At 37.7% G+C, this 21,012-nt stretch overlaps 1 protein-coding gene across 1 annotated transcript in view; it reads left to right on the top strand.

Moving 5' to 3' along the window:
• LOC139719067 (ankyrin repeat domain-containing protein 13C-B-like) overlaps positions 1-21,012 on the top strand; it is a 53,489-nt gene that overhangs the window by 16,029 nt on the left and 16,448 nt on the right. Inside the window, exon 4 of the mRNA XM_071630509.1 lies at positions 12,962-13,093. Within this exon, the coding sequence (XP_071486610.1) occupies positions 12,962-13,093 (132 nt within the window). The remainder of the gene's footprint in view (positions 1-12,961; positions 13,094-21,012) is intronic.

Below are 21,012 nucleotides of genomic sequence, written 5' to 3'. Positions count from 1 at the left end.
TTGGAATTATTTTGCAGCAGCTGGTGGGTGAAAGAGTCTGTCTTAGTTGCAAATGCGAAACAGTTCATAGGTTCCATCTTTACACAGAATAGCAAGGGTTGAGTATGCAATGACATCTAGAAGTACACATTGCCAATACAAACATTAACTGTTTGGCTCTCAGACACAAAGACTGTTCTGGACATAATTTCTCCTTGCCTTTTGAAAGAATTTAAAGGCATTATACCATTCGCAGATGAAACAAAAACCCAGCTTTAGTGCTTCAAAATAGTTCTAAAATGTGAGTTAGGGATAGAAACAACCAATGTAAACATGCTGATCAGTATAATCAAAGTTATAAAGTATTGTTGAATATACAAAATATGAACAATACTTATAATAAAATTGTTTATAGAATAAACTGTTAATACAGTTATGGTTTATTGAGAAATATAGTGATATCTCCTTATTAATATTTTAAGCTTTATTTCATTTTCTTTTTTTAATATGGTAGGATGTTTTGTGATACAACTACCTACACACATGCATCAAATATGATAACTCAAACGTTTTTTTAATTCACTGCTCCCAATGGTAATCAGTACCTTTCAGTCAAAATATGTTATGTACAATTGTGCATGTTAGAATTAATGAATGGTGAATAATGATACTGAGGTACATGTACTGTAAAAGTGGATATTTTTGCGCCACTAATTTTTTGCGCTTGGCCGGGTAAGAAGAGTTTCGCGTGTTTTTAATTCCGCGGAATCAAGACATCACGCACAGGAACATATGGCAAGCAAAAATATTTGCGTGCTTTTATTTTCGCGCTAGTTTCTGGTTGCGCGAAATGCATGAAAATTTCCACTTTTACAGTATTTCAGTGTCTTAATTGCAGCAAATTGGCCTCATTTGACCAACTCCTGGTTGCATCTCATAAATTCATCAAATCCCAACACCTCAGGTAGAAAAATCATCCTGACTCCAAAACTGAACCATTTTGAAGGAAAGTCTAATTCGATAAATGCACACATCTCGTTTAGAATCGTATGAGCAAGTGTGGCATTCTTTCGGTGGCAAGGACATCTTCTGATCGGAATGACAATTTGAAGAATCAGTATTGTCCATCAAAGAAAGAATACTTTCTGAAACCTACAAAAAAGACCAGAAAGTAAAAAACAAAACAAAACATATAGTATTGTAAGAACAAAAACCCCATCATCTTCAAAGCTCTCATGCTACACTGTACATGACAAGATATCTGCACAAAGCAAAAAAGCACATCACAGTATGCATGCTCCATGCAGTATCACGCTTCTTGCCTCGGGTTCCAACATGAATTTAATTTACCGCGTCGGCTCGTGGTGTAAGCCCTTCAATTTGCATTCAGAGGCTATGAAGCGTCCGCTTTGTGAGCTTTAACACGCTACATCTAATCGCTCATGCGCGGCTTATTCTAGATGTATGGCTGCCTGTTCCCTCAGCTAAATCCCTCATAGCTTTTCAGGGCTCGCTTTGTTCAGTCGAGCATTGGCAGTCTTTACTGTTCAAACCAGTTGAACTTGAAACAAGCATGTCCCCTCTGTCAAAATTTTCACAATTACAAAGTCAACAATCATGGGTTTTTCAAAGACACATTGTCCTAGGCATTTAAGATGCACTGCATCGGTTGAAATATCAAACCCCCCCCCCCAAAAAAAAAAGAAAAGAAAAGAAAAAGAGATGATAGATTAAGTGAATTATTCAAGCATTCATATACAGAAAGTGTCTAGACTTCGAAACAATATACTGGATACAGATCTGTTCTTTATTGTAAAGGTAAATATGTACATCTTGTAGTATCCAACTAATCAAAATGCAATTAAGAATTCACTAAGCTATTTGTACAGTGTATACTACTATTTCATTTGAGGTTGTAAAACATCACGATGATATACTTTTATGTACATTTCTTCATTTTTCTTTCAGAAAGGCCATGATGATATTGTATGCGCAGATTTTACCCAAACAAACCAAAATGTATTTTCAGTCCAGAGCGAGATGCATTTGTTCAAACTTTTTTACTTAATGGATGTACATGCTTTTGATTTCTGCAAAATTTAATCAGCAGTAGGTCAAGGATGACCATTATTTTTTATGTACACAAAGTACATCCATTTATAAGATTTAAATGTGGATGAAATTCCTTTTGTTTTGTTGTGGAGCAAGCACAACTCAAAATGTTTTTGTTTTTGTTTTCATTTTCTTTTTCTTCTTTCTGTATTGGCAATCTTTTTTTTTAAGGACCACAATGTCAGAATTTATTAATGTAAACTTTTAGATTGTGACTTATGTGACATGCTTGCCAATATCACCCTAGTCGTGTTTTGGCACCACAGAGAAGATACAGTTGTATGGTAGTGTGTACGCACCACACCAAGTGAAATTCAGAAATGATAAAAGATATTCACTCTTGTCTTCCTTCAAGCACTCGTGAGCAGCATTGAATCAATTTGATATGCTTATTTTGGAAATCTCAAAGAATGATCATTACTTGGCTATTAATACATTACATTGCACGGTATGTGCAAATGAAAAAAAGAAGAAGTGAAATTATGTTTTTTTTTTCATCAAAATGATTCTGCATGGGACATTTTGTGATCTGTAACCACATTTCTGAAACCTCTATCAAAGAGCCCGAAATCATCTCTTCAGTTTTTATGAGAGAGACTAAATTGTCCATAGAAACCGTGCCTCAGAAAATGGCTTTTAAGGCATTGTTTACCGTTTGGAGATGAAACAAAAACCAAAATAGCTCTAAAATGTGAGTCAGGGATAGAAACAACCAATGTAGAAATGGTGCTCAGTATAATCAGTGTAAGTATTGTTAAATATACAAAATGTAAACAATAGTTAAAATAGAATTGTTTCTAGAAGAAACTGTCTACAGTTATGGTTTATTGAGAAAAACAGTGATATCTCCTTATATTCTAGGCTTTATTGCAAAAATGTTATATGGTAGGATGTTTTATGATACAACTGACGTATGCATCAAATGTAATATCTCTAACATTTCTTTAATTCACTGCTCCCAAAGGTAAATGGTACCTTTAACCTAATGCTGCAGAGGTCTTCGAGTGTGGAGCTTTTTTCCTCAGCAGCACCGACAAGTCATCAGATTACCCCAGGAACGTTCTTCCCTTTACGCTCATCTTAGAGATTGTTTTGACAATTTGATGCACTGCGGTAACTGTAAAATATGGAAATTCAAGGAGCAAATACATTAAAGCCTCAAGGTGTAGTCTTGGTTATGAAAGTGTGTTATTTTTTTTTTGAGCTATTGTATCTGTGAAATGTGAGAATGTTGTAATGTGAGTTAAGAGTCAATTTACTAATTTTTTAAAGAGTTGCAAAGATGCTCACTGCATCTTATTATACCAGGGGTGGGTGCTCATAAATAACGGTATGGGTGTATGTGAGTTGAGCTGTTCAAATGAAATTCTTCATCCAATGCGTACAGTATTAAGTGTTAGGAGAAGGCTTTAAAATTCCATGGAGAGTGTTATTTTGAGAGTTTAGAGAGCGATGCCCCTGGGAGACCATGAGATGATTAAAACTGAATCACCAACATCAGACAATATGCCCATAGTCCATGCAGCTTATCTGAAAATCTATCATTATATTCACTCATTGTTTACTGGCTATCATTAGAGTCTTCTTAAGTACATCTCCTGTGAACTACTTTCCCTTTTGGGTTAATTCTTCTTTCAAAAAGCTAGTAAAGCACAATAGTTTAGAATAAAACATGTGACTGAAGTCTGACAAAATCTAAGAGAACAGTTTATGATACAACATTTTTTTCCCCCATCATGTTTGATTGTCGAATAATACAGTATGCCATATATTTGTCCCAAATTATGTTTTAACAATTCAGGATTCACCTACACTGCAAGGATAATAGTGAAATGCACGCACATACAATATGAGATGGAAGCATTGTAAACGACTTTAAATGAATAGACTTAAATTCTGTTCTACACCTGAGTCCCGTTTCGTAAAATTTGTTATCAGTAACAACTGCCACATTTCTATGACAAATTTGCTCTCAGCAAATTAGATGTAAGGATTTTAGTAGCTTGTAACAACTATATTAACTTGTTATTGATAACAAGTTTTATGAAATGGGCCTGGGGCCCCAGTTCCTAAAACTTGTTATCAATATAAAGTTACGATAGTTGTTAAAATAATATGCTACTGAAATCTTTGCATCTAATTGGCTAAGAGCAAATTTGTCATAGAAATGTGGCAGTTGTTTACTGATAACAAGTTTTATGAAATGGGACCCTGGTGTCATGAACTTCACCATTATCATACTTCTGCATTAATATCATCATCATCATCATCAGTCATCATTATAATCTTCATTATTTTCATTATCATCAGTTATCATCCTCATCATTATCATTATATTCATCATTATCATACATGTCAAAGTAGGACTATATATGTCAGCAGCATGTAAAAATATGTGCATGCAATGAAAGCTCGTATACTGGATGGAGGTGTATCTATGTAGTTAGTCATTCAGGGCAAAAGTTTGTGGATTGTTGCCCTCACAAGTGCACTTGAGGAGCTAATAGGGACTTTTTGATTTCACCTCCTGGACGTGGATGTCGAGGTAATGATGTCATTTCAAGGAACTGCGCATGCTTTAGGTTCTCCAGCACATCCAACGCCAGAATCCTCGCAAACGCATCTTCCAAGGATTTCACGTCCCCCTAGATTAAGAACACGAGTGACGTTCACCGCTTGACGCACCAATTGTCGGCCCGCTGGAGGGGACGGGGCTGTGACGTCATAACAGTACGTTGTGAACGGTGTGCGCTGAAAATCGAAATGGTCAATAACACCGCGGATGTAACGCGTGGACTGCAGTAATTTGGAACCGCTCTTGTACAAGAAAGGCGTCCACATCCACACAACCGAAAAGTCCCTAATATGCTTCACTGAATAGACCACAGACCCTCAATCACAAGGTCTCTGGTTCAAGTCCCCTGGTAGCAGCTCTTGTACCCCTAGGCATGGCACTTTACTCTTGTTGCCACTATCCTTCAGAATGAACTAAAAAGCTGTCTGTCCATGGTGGCTTCTTCCAAGCATCCATTGCTTCCTTTAGCAGCCACATAAATCAAATTAAAAGATTTTAATTCACGATATGTTACCGAAAGTATGCGTGGGCTCTAATGATGATTGAAGGTGTCACTGTCCACCTCAATGTGCCATCCACACACCGCAGAAGGTTCAGTTGTATTGCAGTGCGTGGCTCTGAGCGTACAGAATATTCTTGGATCGCAAGATGGCTTATGAATTATTGGACGAAAGCAATTTTATACTGTATCAGGCTGGACACGATGAGCCTGTCAATAAAGGAGAGATATAGGTAGAATGTGAAATGACCTTTTGCATGAAGTTGGTTCACTTGTGTGATAACCCCACATTCTGATTGTCGGTTTCATCTTCCAGTGACTGTTAGGAAAACACATTCCTTCTCAACTTTCCCATGCTGACAATATTCTCGGTTTTAAAGCGATGGTACAGTATTGGTGGAGGTGAGGATTGGGCTTTTAACTTTTTGCGAGATACCAAGAAACCACTTATGAAATGATACAGAGCATACCATTCTAAGAGGAATTCAAAGTTTATTAGATGAAAATCGGCAGTGGAATGGCTGAGACATCCAAAAACAAAGTAAAACAAAGCGATCCTAATAAAAGGTGGGTCCCATCTTTTATTAGGGTTGCTCTGTTGTGGATATCTCAGCCATTTCAGAACCAATTTTTTTAACAAATAAATGTTAAATCCCTCTTGAAATTACATGCTGTATCACATTTCATGAGATGTTTTTCATTCTCTCACCAAAAAATGTTAGAAACCTAAAGTTAGGTCTCAACCAAAACTATACGATCCCTTTAACATCCTCCTGGTCTTATAAACTATCTGGGGTTCATCGATTATAGACTCGTGTGTTGGAGCTCTAACGAGAAAATCAGTGTTTACAATCATCAAGCTCCTCCTCCGAAATTTTCCAAAAGGATGCGTTCACACAGATGATAATTGATCACGATCCCGCCGAATGATGAGGTAAGGGATCAGGGAATGTTTAAAGGCTGCATCTCCTCATAAATGCCTCCGTGATTCATGAGGTTACCCCAGACCCTTCCAGGCATGCTCCAGCTGATCATCAATCATTACATTAGGAGTAATTGTTCGGAGATGAGCGGGGTGTGTTCATACCCATTTCAGATTGTTGGCAACCGGCAACTAATAATCGTATTTCCAGGGACTCGAAGATACGTTCACACAGAGAAGAAAAGCATGAAGCACATTGAAAACTTGATGTAATTGTAAACACAGTAATTTTGGATTTATTACAGTGACTACAGTTGGTATGTACAAATTAGTTTGCGGTTGATGAATTTAATGTAACTTGATGGAATATTTGTAGCATGTAAACACAATTCACATTGACTAAACAAAAAGGGAATGGAGGGCCATACATGTATTTACATGTACTTTAGGGAGATAAAAACAACCAATATTGACATTTTTTTCTTCTTTTGTAGGCCTGCTCGTTACAACAGGCTATATATCTCCTACATGCTATACAAGCATGAGAACTGTGCATCAAAATCAACATACACGTTTGTACCTGTTGTGTAAACAGGCCATTGCTACATGTATTAACTGATGTGTGGATGAGTTGAGTTTAACATTATGTGAAAAGAGCAACTGACAAAGAAATTGGTAGAAAGACAGGGAGGGACAGAGTGAATTAGAAATGAAAATGAGAGAGAAAAAAATTGTATCTTTGGGTAACAAAAGATCAGTGATAGGAAAGATATTACAAGTAGATGATAAATACGTTGTAGGTACATACATAATAATATTATTGTACTGTTAGAATGGTAAGAGTAAATGGGGAGGGGTGGTGACTACAGGCTTTGGATCAGTATGCATTTGTACATATGGAGGATGATTGAACTGCTGTCAGATAAAAGTGGTACTACAGCAGTGTTGCCTTGTTTTCACTGGCGTATACATATGCAAAGGCAATACAAAGTGTGTTTTCTCTCTGCCAGGCCCTGCCTGGGTATTCAATGTGACAATACTGGTTGGCGTTCGTTTAAAGGGTGGAGTCAGCAGTGCATTGGTTCAGACTTTAAAACGAGAGACAAATGCCAATAATTTTCTTTCTACAATTGAAATTGGTTTGAAAGCATACCTTAATGAAAGTCAACCTACAATGGATCCGTATATAGCAAGGTGCTGCAAACCACCCAGCTGCTGCCTTGTCAGGTCGATGGGACGCTGGCTTATTTGCCCACGTGCTTAATTTGCTGTCTTGCCCACAGTGCTTTCCTAGAATGGAAGGCAGGAATATTCTTGCATTGTTTTGTAATGCCATGCACTATATCATGTGGTTCTGTTCGCCATGTAACAACAAAAACCATGTTCCTAATTTGGTGCAAGTTGGTTGTGTAATACATTTTATAAAATGGGTTCAAGAATGTAGCCAATTGGAAGCGCTGAAATGAGTCACGTGTGCGTGCATTATTTTCTTCAGGTAAGCACTAAGAAGAGTCTCTCTTCCACCTCCCTGGCCTGACGTACGTCACAATGTTTTACACTAGCAGTGCGCACTCAATCAGTTGTTACAAGTGCGTCACGCGCTACTATACGCGCTGTCAATCCTGTAAACAACTTCTAGTTCGGGCCGCGGGCTGCCACAACACAGCCGGCGGCCTTTCTTGTGCATAACAGTACGTGGCGTACGTATACTCTTATACGTACGTACAGTACTAGGTGAGTGTGCGGGATTTCCGAGTGCGACGTGCGTAAATGTTTGGGACGAACATCTTCGGACATCTTGACTGTTGAGCGAGTGCTACATGTAGCTGACTGGTAATTGACCCACAAAGGTACGTGAATAATGCTGTTAGTTTTCGACCCATTTTATAAAACTAATGATGCACAGGATTATTTCGTGGCGTTAGTGAAGGTGCGGCTCACTCTCGAGTATTGACAACGGTTGCAAACATGCACTCGGCTGCGCCTCGTGCATGTCGCACCATTGTCAATACTCTCGAGCGCGCCGCACCTTCACTAACACACTCTATCCTGTGCATCATTAGTATAACAACATGATTTTGATCTCACAGCCAGTAGGGCATTAATGCTGTATCATGCCTTTCAAGATCAAAGGTAAAACATACATGTAGCTTCCATATAATTGCAGAAACTGTCGATTTTGCTCTAAAATGGAGACAAATACATAAGAAATGTGTGAAAAAATACAGCGATAACACAATAGCTGGGTAACAATGAAAATCTAAAATACTACCCACTAGGTATGCCGGAAGTAATGTAATCTCGCAGCATACTTGTACATGATCGTTGTTGCGATGTGATGTTTATTTGATTACATCGATTACAATATATCAGGCCATAGCAGTATGCATCGCTTGAGAGTGAATTCCATGCAGCTTGTATAGTAGCACAGTGCTGCATGTGATTCAATGCTACTGCTAGAGCACGATTCAGTCATTACGGACTGGAAGTGTTCTGCAACTTGTACTTATCCACTACTGAACAGCGAGGGTGCATCAGGAATGAAAGTTGGGTATATATCGACTCTTTAATATTATTTCACACTTTTGATCTCAAAATACTCAGAAACAACTTATTATCCTGGCAAATCACATCAGTCTGACAGGTTTCATGGTAGAGTCTTCAGATATATTGCAAGCAAATTCCAAATGGTGGAAAATGAATTTTTAGTGCTTCTCAGAGCTACATTGTAAGTTTCGGCTTTAACAGCACAACAGTATTAAGCTGAATTGGTGACAAAAGTTAGATTGTGCCAAGTATTCAGGAAACAAATCTTGACAGGGAATTATTTTCCATCTCGAAATTGAAAAGCAATTTTTGTCGATGAACATACATTTTCAACAAAATGGTGTACACGTCTATGTAATGAAACTGCTATGCAAATTACATTTTGTATAGCAGTCATACCAAAATGCATAGCAAATTGCTATGCGATACCAGGAAAATTATTCCCTGCTTGATATCCATAAAAGAAGAGACAACATGATTCTTCAAATGTAAAGATCTTTTTAAGATACTATATATTCCCAGTTCTAACTGACTCACTTGTATCACAGTGAAAGTATGGTGTGCATAATTTTATCTGCTGATTTCAAAGAAAATATAAGTTTTGTTTGTAGGACTGTCTGTGCACCTGCTGTGAAACGTTGAGAAACTGAAGCAGGTTACAAACATGTGTGATGTATTAAAATAATGTTGATAATATTCCTGGTTTTGCCTTTAATAGCTTAGTTTTCTTGTATTATGTTTCAAATGAAATGTGAAGTTGAATAATTGTAGGAGTTTATGGTTTCTGTAATATTAAGTTTCATTATGAAATTTTGCTGGATACCTTTTAAAGTGTCCCGTTTGTGTGAAATGAGTGTGGAAAAAAAATCATGGTTTCACTGCTATCTGCAGTGTTTTGTGTTTGATATTGTGAAATGATTTGGCCTCAGAGTCTTTTTACTAGCCACCCTTTCACACTCCCCTATTTATTCTGGGACACCTGAGGCTACCTGCAGTTGTTTGAAAATCTCTCAAAGCTTGATTCCATCAGGTACATGTACATGCAAGAGATGCAATATAGAGAACAGAGTAAGAGAAACCTAAGGCCTAGATACCGGTACTTGTCGTGTACGTACAAACACAAGGGCACTCGTCTTGTGCGGGTAGTGGCCGTTGTGTTGTGTGCTGATTGTAAATAGACCACTGAGAGTGATTTCAGCCTGCATCATTTGAAAAAAAAATGAATAAAAGAGGACAGTGGTGGTATTCATAGTCAAGTTTATGTATAAATGCATGATGAATGTTTGTTCGTAGTCAAATTTATATAATGCATGATGAATGTTTGTTTGTCTGTGAGGATGGGGGAAATTTTGTTTGCATGTTTGGGAATTTATTTGTGTGTGATATGCTGTGCATGCTCAGAGGGTTGAGTCATACCAAAATAATCTGGCCATCCGTTCAAAATGTTCAGATGTGGGATTAAATTCAAGTGGAGTCTCCATTCTGGATAAGAAGGTTACAACAATTTCTGGTATTATAGTAGTGGAATGATAAAAAACAATTCCACAGAAATTAGAGTTCAATCTAAAATGAAAAGTACAGATTTCCTGGACTTATTACTTATATACAAAGGGTCATATAATCCCCATGCTTTCTAGAGTGAGCCAGTCAAGTGCTTTTTCATTATGCTATAGATATGTTGAATTCTCTGTGCATATTCTCTATGTTGTTCCATTACTATGACTACTATTACAAACTTTTGTTGGCTTCTTATCCACAGATGGTTGCACCAAAATTTAAAAAATCTGTAACTACTGAATGGATCATCAAATGTATGTCAAACTTATCAGATGTGTTCTACTATTAATGCCACATGCATTGAATCCTCGTACAACTTGTAGATGAGATAAATTTCCTTTGAATGCATAACCATTTTCCATGGATTCTAGTATAGAAATGGGTCAAGTGCTATTATGATCAAGATGCCACAGAAAAGGGAATTTTTGTATTGTTTCTGTCATAATCATTCTGCTACTGGGGCACCACAAAGTATTGTGCAGCTACAAACTAGAGAGCAAGGTACTGTAAAAGTGGTTTCTTTCGCGGTGGTTTTATTTTCGCGCTTTTCGCGCTGTGAGGTTGAACCGCGAATTTAAAATCACGCGAAAATGTTTGGAACTCGTTGCTTGTTACAACGCTATCATTACCATCCGCGAATTTAAACACGCGACAAAGTCGGCACCGATGGAAACCGCAAAAGTTTCTGTTCGCGAAAGAAACCACTTTTACAGTATATACATGAAATTAATCGAAACTTTAAGTGCTCAAAACTTTTTAATGGGCTATTTTTATCAAGTTTTACTGAGATCTTTCTGCATTTGCTGAGTCCGCATACTGTACATCATGTTTAGGGAACAGTTCCCTTTAATATGGAGGAACATCTAGGCTTTTGAAAGTACAGTGCATAATGTAAGTGCACAATGTAACATGATATACTTGTAAAATTTATTTCATATGTCTCAAAAAAAAAAGCAATTCAAGAGAAAGAGGGAATCTGCTGATGGATTACCTGGCTCAATGGAATCTTTAAACAGACAATTATAGTGCCAAATCATTTGTATTCCACAGATTTTGCATAATATATTTGCAGTGTTTTGTACCTATAACGATGCATTATTAATGTGGATAATAACACTTATGTTAGTGCTCCCTCTATGTTATATAGTTTCTCTATGTGTGTGTTACCGCAGGAATGAATTTTTTAGATATACTCGGCAAAGAGCAGTCATAACTCAATACTTTCAAACTCCAAGGAGATCAGCTTCACCACCTCCTTCACACTGCAGTATCTATTAAAGCAGACATAATTATGGCCCATATTCACGAAGGTGATTAAGTCCGTGGTTTTATGCAAATTTCTTCTGCGTAAATTCGCGTGACAGATTACATACGCCAACAGACATCCGATAATAACCATGCATTGATACGCACATGTGAAAAGTAGGCTTATTTCACGCTTATCTTACCCCATGGACTAGATTTAAACTATGGTTGTAATTTATAAAATCACCTTCATGAAAACGAGTGGATGTCAATAGACAGCTATGAGATAAGTGTTTATGTTCGTGTACATACCTGTATGTATAATGTATAGAGTAAGCCATGGTTGAAAGATAAAGAACACAGGATGAAAGTTTAAAACAAGTATGACACATGCTATACTTATATTGACTGCCTCTAGAGGCCATGGTTAAAATGACTCAAGAGAATGATATTTCATTACAGACCTATTTTTAGAAGGGCAGGACCCAACAATATTTTCGAAACACGAGTCATCGAAGGTCTGTATATTGTCAAGTGCCTTTAAATCTGTTGGGGATCACAATATTTCAAGTCTGTTGACATCTAATGCACTGTAGTTTGCAGTTTTATTAGTAAAAGCAGGGCACCTCCCTGGTAAAAAAGTCATTCAAACAAAACTGTACAGTAGGTTTACTATGTGCAGAAGATGAATAGAAACATATACCCTGAAACAAGTGTTCCTCAGTAAAGCAATTGTTCTGCTTACCTATTATTATACAAATGCACGTGTCTGTTTGCGTCAGTCGGAATTGTTTGCATTTGAAAGGCACCTTGGAATTGTTCAACCCATAAGGCACAGCTGAGTGGGTTTGACTAGATTCCGTAGTTACCGCATGCATGCTATCCCTTCTGTTGCATGAAAAGATATGTGCATCATTTGTTATAACATGGTGGACAAATTTTTGCCAGAAATCCATTGTTTAATAGTTTTTTCCAACAATTACCAACACACAGCAAATTTGCAGGATACATTTTCTTTTGGCTTGCCATAGATGCAAACTGTGTAACAGCATACAAATGATGCACAGGACAGAATGGATTGGTGAGAATTGGATGCGCATGTTTAACTTTGGAACTGTTTAAACCCACGAGTGCAGCGTGTGGGTTTTAGACTGTTCCAAAGTTAAACAAGAGCTTCCAATTTTCACGAATCCACAAAATAGGCCTTTGCATCATTGTGCTATAATATGGGCCCATAAATTCATGAAATACAACCTTTTCTCCATCATGCATCCGTTTCACCTACAACACTATACAAGACTTGAGCCATGCGTTCAGATTTTAGCGGATGCATGGCCATGCATTCAGATTTTACTGGATGCACAGCTCAGTGTTGATCAGTAAAGATCAATGCATGACAATTGACCAATCAGATATTGAACAGAGATTCTAAAGCCCATTTTATAACATTTACTTGATATACATGTACATTGTATGTATGAAAAAGTTATGTGTACCTGTCTCACCTCCATCTCACCTCCTGCAGTATCTCTGTTGCTACGGAAACTGAAGCAGCAGTCACGGGATCTCCTGGAGGAGAGGAGGCCTCAGCTCCTACAACTCTTGCAGGATCTAGGGGACTTCTACATGGAGGTACACTGGGACTTCCAGAGCTGGGGTAAGAGGAGAGACGAAACCAGCAAAACGTGTAGAGTTTACCGGTAGTCAGTGTGTGTATAGAACCTCTCCTAATATTTTTATGTGTATGTTACTTTTGTTTTGTCAATCATTCCAGAGTGATACAAAGTTTAATGTGATATGTGGTAATGGTGACCATGACAACTATAAAACTGCTATACTTCTACCACCAATAGTCCCACTACTACTCCTACTTCTGTTGTTGCTGATAATGATGATAAAAAGATAATCATGGTGCTCTAAACTCATTTGCCCTCTAGCCCTGGGCAACTACAACCTGTAAAACTCACTGTTAGACGAGTGATAGTAATCACCATCTTGCCTGTCAGACGGGCCCTTTCATACCCTATTGGGCAAGTGAGAATATTGCCTATTTTAATGCACAGCTAAGAATGTCTAAAATGACGATGATGATGCAAAATGATAAAATTAAAATGATAGCAGTAATATTGATAATTATGATGATAAACATGATACATAGCATTGATAGGTCAAACTCAGACTCATGCATTAAAGTACAAAGTACTCAGCAAGTATTAACATACTTCTACACACAGGTGGTGCTTTCAGACACATTGAGTTATTATTTTTTTTGTGGGGGGTGGGGGGGAAGGGGCAGCGGAATACTACCTCAACTGTTCATTTCGTTTTATTTCTTTGTCCGTGACAAAAATACCTAGAAAATTAGCTTCTACTGGCTAAAAATAAGTGAATTGCGATGTAGAACATACCTGAATATATGAAATAATAAGGCAAATAAAAGAAGAGAAACTGTACATGTGCTACATGACAAACATTCAAACTCAAGAAAATTGTCGAGACAAAAGGTTAACTCTGAGATGCATGCATAGCAATCGAGTGAGAAATAAGATTAGAAATAAGATTATGTTGCATTTTAATCAATGCATGCACACAGTAGGTATCAGCATCATGCATTTCTAGACACCCTTGTGAAGTTCAGGATTGGCGTGTTGCATTATGAATGGCATGCCCTCTAAAAATCTGCAGCTTGTGCACAAAGTCTGAATCTAGAATCTCATCTAAAAACGAAGATGGCTTTTATTTTTGTTGGCATCATGGACACCTCTGCAGCAGAAAGTGTCACATCTTATGTGACATTTTCAGCAGACCTCACGTGTGAGATTTGTGTCAAATAGCATTTGAGTTGCTGTTTGTTCATTTTGACACCTTTTTGCAAAGACTGATCACTTTATAGTCACTCCTCATGTATAAATAATAGATCCTGTAAATGTCAAATGGACCATATTAGATATCTTGTAGTCAGTAGAGTGCTGCCAAGCTGGTTTCTTCATTTTATACAGCAAATTTATACCACACTTCATGTCACCTGTGTGTTTGCAGATCTATAGCAAATGTCTGGTAACTCATAAAGAGATGCTGCGAAATGCCGCTTGATGTTTAAGTTTACTGTCTGTATAATTATGTTAAAAACCTGTGGACAAAATTGAAGGGTACACGCATGTACGCGTGTATCACTGTTATGAAATATTACTCCCTAGAATTTGTTGACTTTCTTCTAAAAGTCTGATTTTTATTATTGTTTTATGATTTTGTATTCTATGTACAAGGCTTGGCATTAGAGGTGGCCCGATGGCCTGGGGCTACCAGAATAGATGTTGGGCCTCCATTCTCTTTTGAAGAGAAAAGTCCAGAAAAGGGGAGACTAACTCGCGGCTCAATGCTTGATTTTACCCATGTTAAAATACACACATTTCAGCTAACTGCCTTGCTAATCTTGTATTTGTATTTGTATTTATTTAAACACAGGGGGAAAAAAAAACCTGGTTTTAAAGAACATATGGCATATGAAAGGTTTACACAGTACTGGTAAATACAAAAATATAGACATTGTGAAAAGGGAAATAACAACATAAAATGGACTAACCTTGAGGGAGATACATGATTTATTTCCTGAGGTAGAATTGCATTCTTTTACCAATGCTGATTCTAAAGAGGGTAGTGATGTTGTATCCTATAAGTAACTCGTCTATATCATTGTTATTATCCATATTAGTAATACAAATGAGTAAAATGTATTAACTGATCAGTCGCTGGCAGTCGCGCAAATATCTCTCCCAGTGAGATAGGTCCTTCAGTTTGTATTCTTCACAATAGGCCAAATATTTCAGACCTATTAGTAGTTTCAAACATTACTCCCACCTGTCTAAATAGGCTCCCCCCCCCCCCAAAAAAAAAGAGATAAAATACAAAGAATACACGAAAGATAGTTGAGATAGAACTGTCACCTTTTTTTGATTTGTATTTCTTGTGTTCTTTCGGTAAATCTATAGCCGTATGATGACTTTAAAAGAAATACATGCAGGTTTTTTTTTTTTTTTCATACACGTGTACTTGCCAGTAATGGCCGATGACAGAGCCTTGTGAAATGGATACCTAGTATTTTGGGTGCTTGTCCCGCAAATATCTTTCCAAAGTATCAGATCTCTGCGTAGGTGCGACAAAATACTGATGTCACCGCACGGATAACATGCCTCGAATTTCATCCCAGCCAACCAGCATTCGAGATCACATTTCGAGCGATTACGCTCCATGGACGCTCTCATTAACTCTCGGGTGCAGAAATCAATTTTCGGCGCAACTAGGCCGCCGTGTCAAGAGCAGAAGGTCGGGTACGGCCTAGTTGTTGGCGGGGAATATACGGACATTGGGTGGAAGCGAAAATTACACAAACACAATCATGTGCCCTCTTTCTGAAATGAGCTTTTGATTGCATGTATCTCTTTCTTTCTTTCTTTTAATTTGGCTCACCTTTTCACTGCAACATGTAAAAATGTAGTGGCTCTTGTGTATTTCTGCAACTTTTACGGCGTATTCATGTTGGTTTTTGCCATGGCTGTCAAAAAAACAGGAAAAAAAGACCTGAACTCAGAGCCTATCTTTGTATAAAACCAAATAATGCTTCTACTTCTGATTACTTATTGCAGTCGTTGAAGCTATTGCTGTTCATCGTGTAATAAACCCATAAAGCATTATCTTATTAATCAGGCCTGATTAAGAAAAAAAGAATGTAAGGAATGTTTGGTGTGTTTTCTGTATGGAAATATACTGTTTCAAGTATTGCATATTTTTTCAGCACACAGTGCCCCGTACAGGAGGGAAGGATATTTCCCAAGAGCAATGTTTCTAGATGAGGCTATGAGATCAAAGAAGAAAAGATTGGTAGAAATTGTGGAAAGGCAAGCAAATGGAGACAAAAAAAAATCACAGAGCCCTGCTTGAATGCCATAATATTGATTCCCCCTTGACTGCAGCAATGCCTTGTACATGTATCTATACTCTGTAATACATTGTGCTATAGACTGTGGCCTTCTCACTTTTTGATTTTTCTTCATATCTCTCCCTCTCCACCTCCCTCTCTCTCTTTTGCTGTATATCTCTCTAAAGTGGTTCATGAACAACATTCCTTTTCGACCATGTTTGAATTTCACATTCTCTCGACGCGCATATTCCATTCATTATCACTCCTGCACAAACATAGCAGCTTTGCAACAGCAAAGCTCAAACAGCTCATTTTATTCTATTTCATTTCATCTCATCTCATCTCATTTCATTTCATTTCTCAGCGGGAGGGATTCGTGGCAGACATTGATCGCATTTTGGCGATCTCGCTGATATCTTGTTGATATCAAGTCGGGGCAGAGCGGGAAGTGATGTTCTTGCTAAAGCGTGGGATGTAATCATTTTTTGCATGGTCTCTATGCGAGCGGGCAGATGTGGAAAGTTTATTCCATTGGCGAATGCACTTTACTGATAACATTTCATTTCTACTTCATGCTGTACACACGAACTTGCTTAGAGATAAGGTTGAGACAAAATTTGTGGTTGGGAGCATGGTATAAAAGTATGAACCCTTCAAAAAGAAAACTTTATAATATAACTACCATTCTGTGCAAATCTTGGTATTAAGTGATTTTGCTAGAGAAAACTTGAGATGAAGGCACAGATAAAATGAATAAAAAGATGAATAGATAATCTATAATAGAAATTAATCTATAGATTGATAATGAGATGAATAAATAAAAGCTGTGTTGCACACTTTCTTTGTTGTTTTGAGACTCATGTGTTTATGCACATGGCTGTATAGTTTAAATTCTCATTTGATATGTTCACAGACAAAATGCTATTTAAAGGCATTCATGTGACAGTCATGTATTACTTGTGTAACTGTCCTCTATTGTGAAAAAAAAAAGAATCTCTGAAGGAATGAGAGTCTATCCAAAGAAAGTCTATCATCCATGATGTCATTCTTTTTCTCATCATCACAGCATGTCACCACCTTTCTTTCTTTAGCAGAATTGTTCAGATGCTGAAGAGACCACTAACAAATAAAAGAGGTCTCCCGCCCTGCATTCTGACCTTGAAATTGACTGAGCTTATTTCTTGACACACATCCGTTGACAATTGACCAATGCATCTATTGAGACGTTTTAATAGCAGAGCATTCCAGGAGTTCATTTCACGGTAATGAGAGACTGAAGATTCAGACATCATATATGGCAGATACAAATAGTGCCTTGCTTAAAGGGATGGTATAGTTTTGGTTGAGATGGGATTCAGACGTTCCATTTTTGCGAGATGATTAGAAACCATTTATATGAAATATTAAAGAGCATACAATTCTAAGAGGAATTGAAATTTTATTTGATCAAAATTGGTTTTGAAATGGCTGAGATATCCCAAAATAAAGTAAAACAAAGTGGTCCTATTAAAAGGTGGGTTCCACCTTTTATTAGGGCCTCTTTGTTCTTGGATATATCAGCCATTTCAAAACCAATTTTCATCAAATTAACTTTGAATTCCTCTTAGAATTGTATGCTCTAATATTTCATAGGAGTGGTTTCTAAGTATCTTGCAAAAATTTAAAATCTGAATCTCCATCTCAACCAAAATCATACCATCCCTTTAAAGAGTCTTTGTGCCTCTTTTGCACCCCCCCCCCCCCCCGAATAAGATTCCTTTTGTTAGCTGGTACATTTGTACGTTGTAGAGGTAGGTAATCCTCATAATGATACAACTGGAAACTTCTTTAAAAGGTGGGACTCACCTTTTATTAGGACCACTTCATTTTGCTTTGTTTTTGGATATCTCAGCTGTTTCAAAACCAAATTTCATCAAATAAACTCAGTAATTCGTTTTAGCATTGTATGTTCTTTAATATTTCCTTTAAAAGTGGTTTCTTATTATCTTGCAAAGAGTCAAAACCGTAATCCCCATCTCAGCCAAAACTATACCCTCCCCTTAATCTTGTTTTGAATCCTGCATAGACCTTAATCCCTTATTCCCTTTCCTCACTGTAATCTCACATCCTAATCCTATTCCTAACTGCTCCTAAGTCCCTTGAAGTGGGATGAGACAGACTTGGAAGGAGTCCAAGGAGGCGCAACACAAACTGAAAAGATCTCTAGCTCTCCCTAGTATCAAAAGCTGGCATTGACCTTTCAGGTCCATTGTCATGCCACTGTCATTTATGTCTTAAACTGCATGACCAGCGACACATGGGGGGGGGGGGCATCCATGGTAAATGGCATATTATCTGCTCTGGAATGGGAGTTAGACTTGGTGTCCCAGTTCATGCCAGGTTCAATGACAGCTAGAATAGAAATAATCTCTTGGAGGGGGCTTGCACTCCCGCTTTAGCTTCATGGACCAGATCGACTGTGTGGAAGCTCTACTGCCCGATTGATGAACTCAAATTCATCAACTGAACCAACCCCCACCCCTATTCACCACTTCTACCACCTCTGTCATTCCAAGCACTCAACTCTATAAACATCTCTTATTAAATTGTTGGTGAGCGCAGAGTGCTTCGATTGCATTATGTTGTGAGATGGTGTGGTGTAGACCAACCATACACTGAGCGATAAATGAATGATTTGAAAAATATAAAGGTATGATGCACAACTAGTGCTCTGTGGGAGGGAATGCAACTTTGCAGTTAGTGTGAAACTCACAAGTTAAAAGCCAGCATATTTTAAAACTCTAATTTGAGGGAGGATGACTCTATAAACAGACATGCAGCAATGTGATGTGCTATATCTCTTTTATGAGCTGACAGCATTGAGTCCTGTAGTATCACCATACACAATAACACTATGACTTTCTCCTAAATGTTCACTTTATGCTTTGTTTTGTTGTCTGTCCATAACCTTTGCTAAGTGCTCATTTATGAGTTATTAATAGGCAATCTTAAGTGCATTATGCACATTAGGCAAAGTACCAAGAAATGCCTTACAATATGTCAACTTTTTTGTTAGCCAACCACGTCATTAGGCTGTGTGTCATGAGTTTAGAATGCCAGGTAGGAGCTGACATACAGAGTGTATAACATCATCAGTTGGCTGCCAAAAGGTCATTAAATTTAATGCAAAAAAAAAGTACATTAAAATGAGACTGAGCCAATTTCTACCAAAATTAATTTTCTCTGCCAGGCCATATATGATGGCATGTGTAAGCTTAAACAGAGCTGTGATAACTCTTCACATGGTGATAATGTTTGGTATATTTTTGGAGCTATTATGATGTGCCGATACATCATCCTACTGTATTCCAGAGCCGAGTCTGTCGGTATTTTCATTAACGAAAGAGAAAAGCCGTCTTCTGCGTTGACAGTTTACGCGCAGTGAATGTAATCATCTATCATTTTTGAACATCTATTCTTGTCACTGAGATGTAGCTGTAAAGGTCAGAGTCATTTGCAGCGTTAAAAAGAGACTGAATTTGTCATTTTAGGGTACTTGTAATTGACTGTCACTAACAGTGCCAGACTTTGTACTTCAATTAAGTAACAGGTGCACCCGAGCAGACCAAGTAATTACTCTGGGCTTTAATTTCATCAGATGGTGCCCATTTTTAGGAAGAAAACAGATTCACCTCTAATTACCTTGTAGAGCAAATTTATATATTTTGTCCTATACTGGATGCTTATTAAGATCATGAAAATAGTGACAACCCCCCCCCCCCCCCCCCCCCATCTACTTTCTACTTCCAGAAATGGCTCATGAATCCACAAGGCAATACCTGAACATACTCACACTTTGATGCTACTGTACTTTCATTGTACATGCTTCAGCAAAAACAAACCATCTTTGTGTAAATACCAGTAGATTTTTGATGTAAGCACACAATGATGTCATGATACAAGCAGTTACAATATGTACTTCATGTGTATCTGTGGTTTCTTACCCTTTGATTTGATTCCACTCTGTTGAATGTTTATATGTGTGTGTGTGTACACTGTACACCTTGTTTAAAATGCCCTGTTCTCTTTCACTTTCGTTCAGTCTCTAATTTCCTTCTCTACTGGCATCTGTCTCTGTTGCTGAGTTCAATGTGAACAGAACATTCATTGCATTGCATATAGACCCCTAGATTGATTGTACTTCACATATAATTTTGTCTATATACTGTTACACACACACACACACACACACACACACACACACACACACAACATACTGTAAAAATGAGAAGTGTTCGCAGCATTTTACTCATGCAAATTTAAAATGCAAGCCAAAGTTCTTGTCTACACTATGTGTATTGAATGCCAGTGACAATACACAAAAAAATTCCTCCCATGAAAAAGGCCATTGGCTCTAATTGGCAAAAATTTCACGCCACCAAAATACAGTCAAACCTGCCATAGCGACCACCTGTCTATAGTGGCCACCTGCCATATATATGACCACTAAACTCAATTCCCCCCAATAGGATAGTCATGTTAAAGACCCTGTCCATAGCGGCCACCTGTCCACAACGGTCACTTTTCCGTCCCCCTTGGGTGGCCGCTATAGACAAGCTTGACTGTACATGTATCTTCTTTTACAGTACATGTTGTACATAATATGTGCATGCCATGAT

Source organism: Diadema antillarum, unplaced genomic scaffold (assembly GCF_040938485.1).
Source record: "Diadema antillarum isolate AM-2024a unplaced genomic scaffold, OU_Dant_1.0 scf00000103, whole genome shotgun sequence".
NCBI lineage: Eukaryota > Metazoa > Echinodermata > Echinoidea > Diadematoida > Diadematidae > Diadema > Diadema antillarum.
This window is presented reverse-complemented; position numbering and strand designations above follow the sequence as displayed.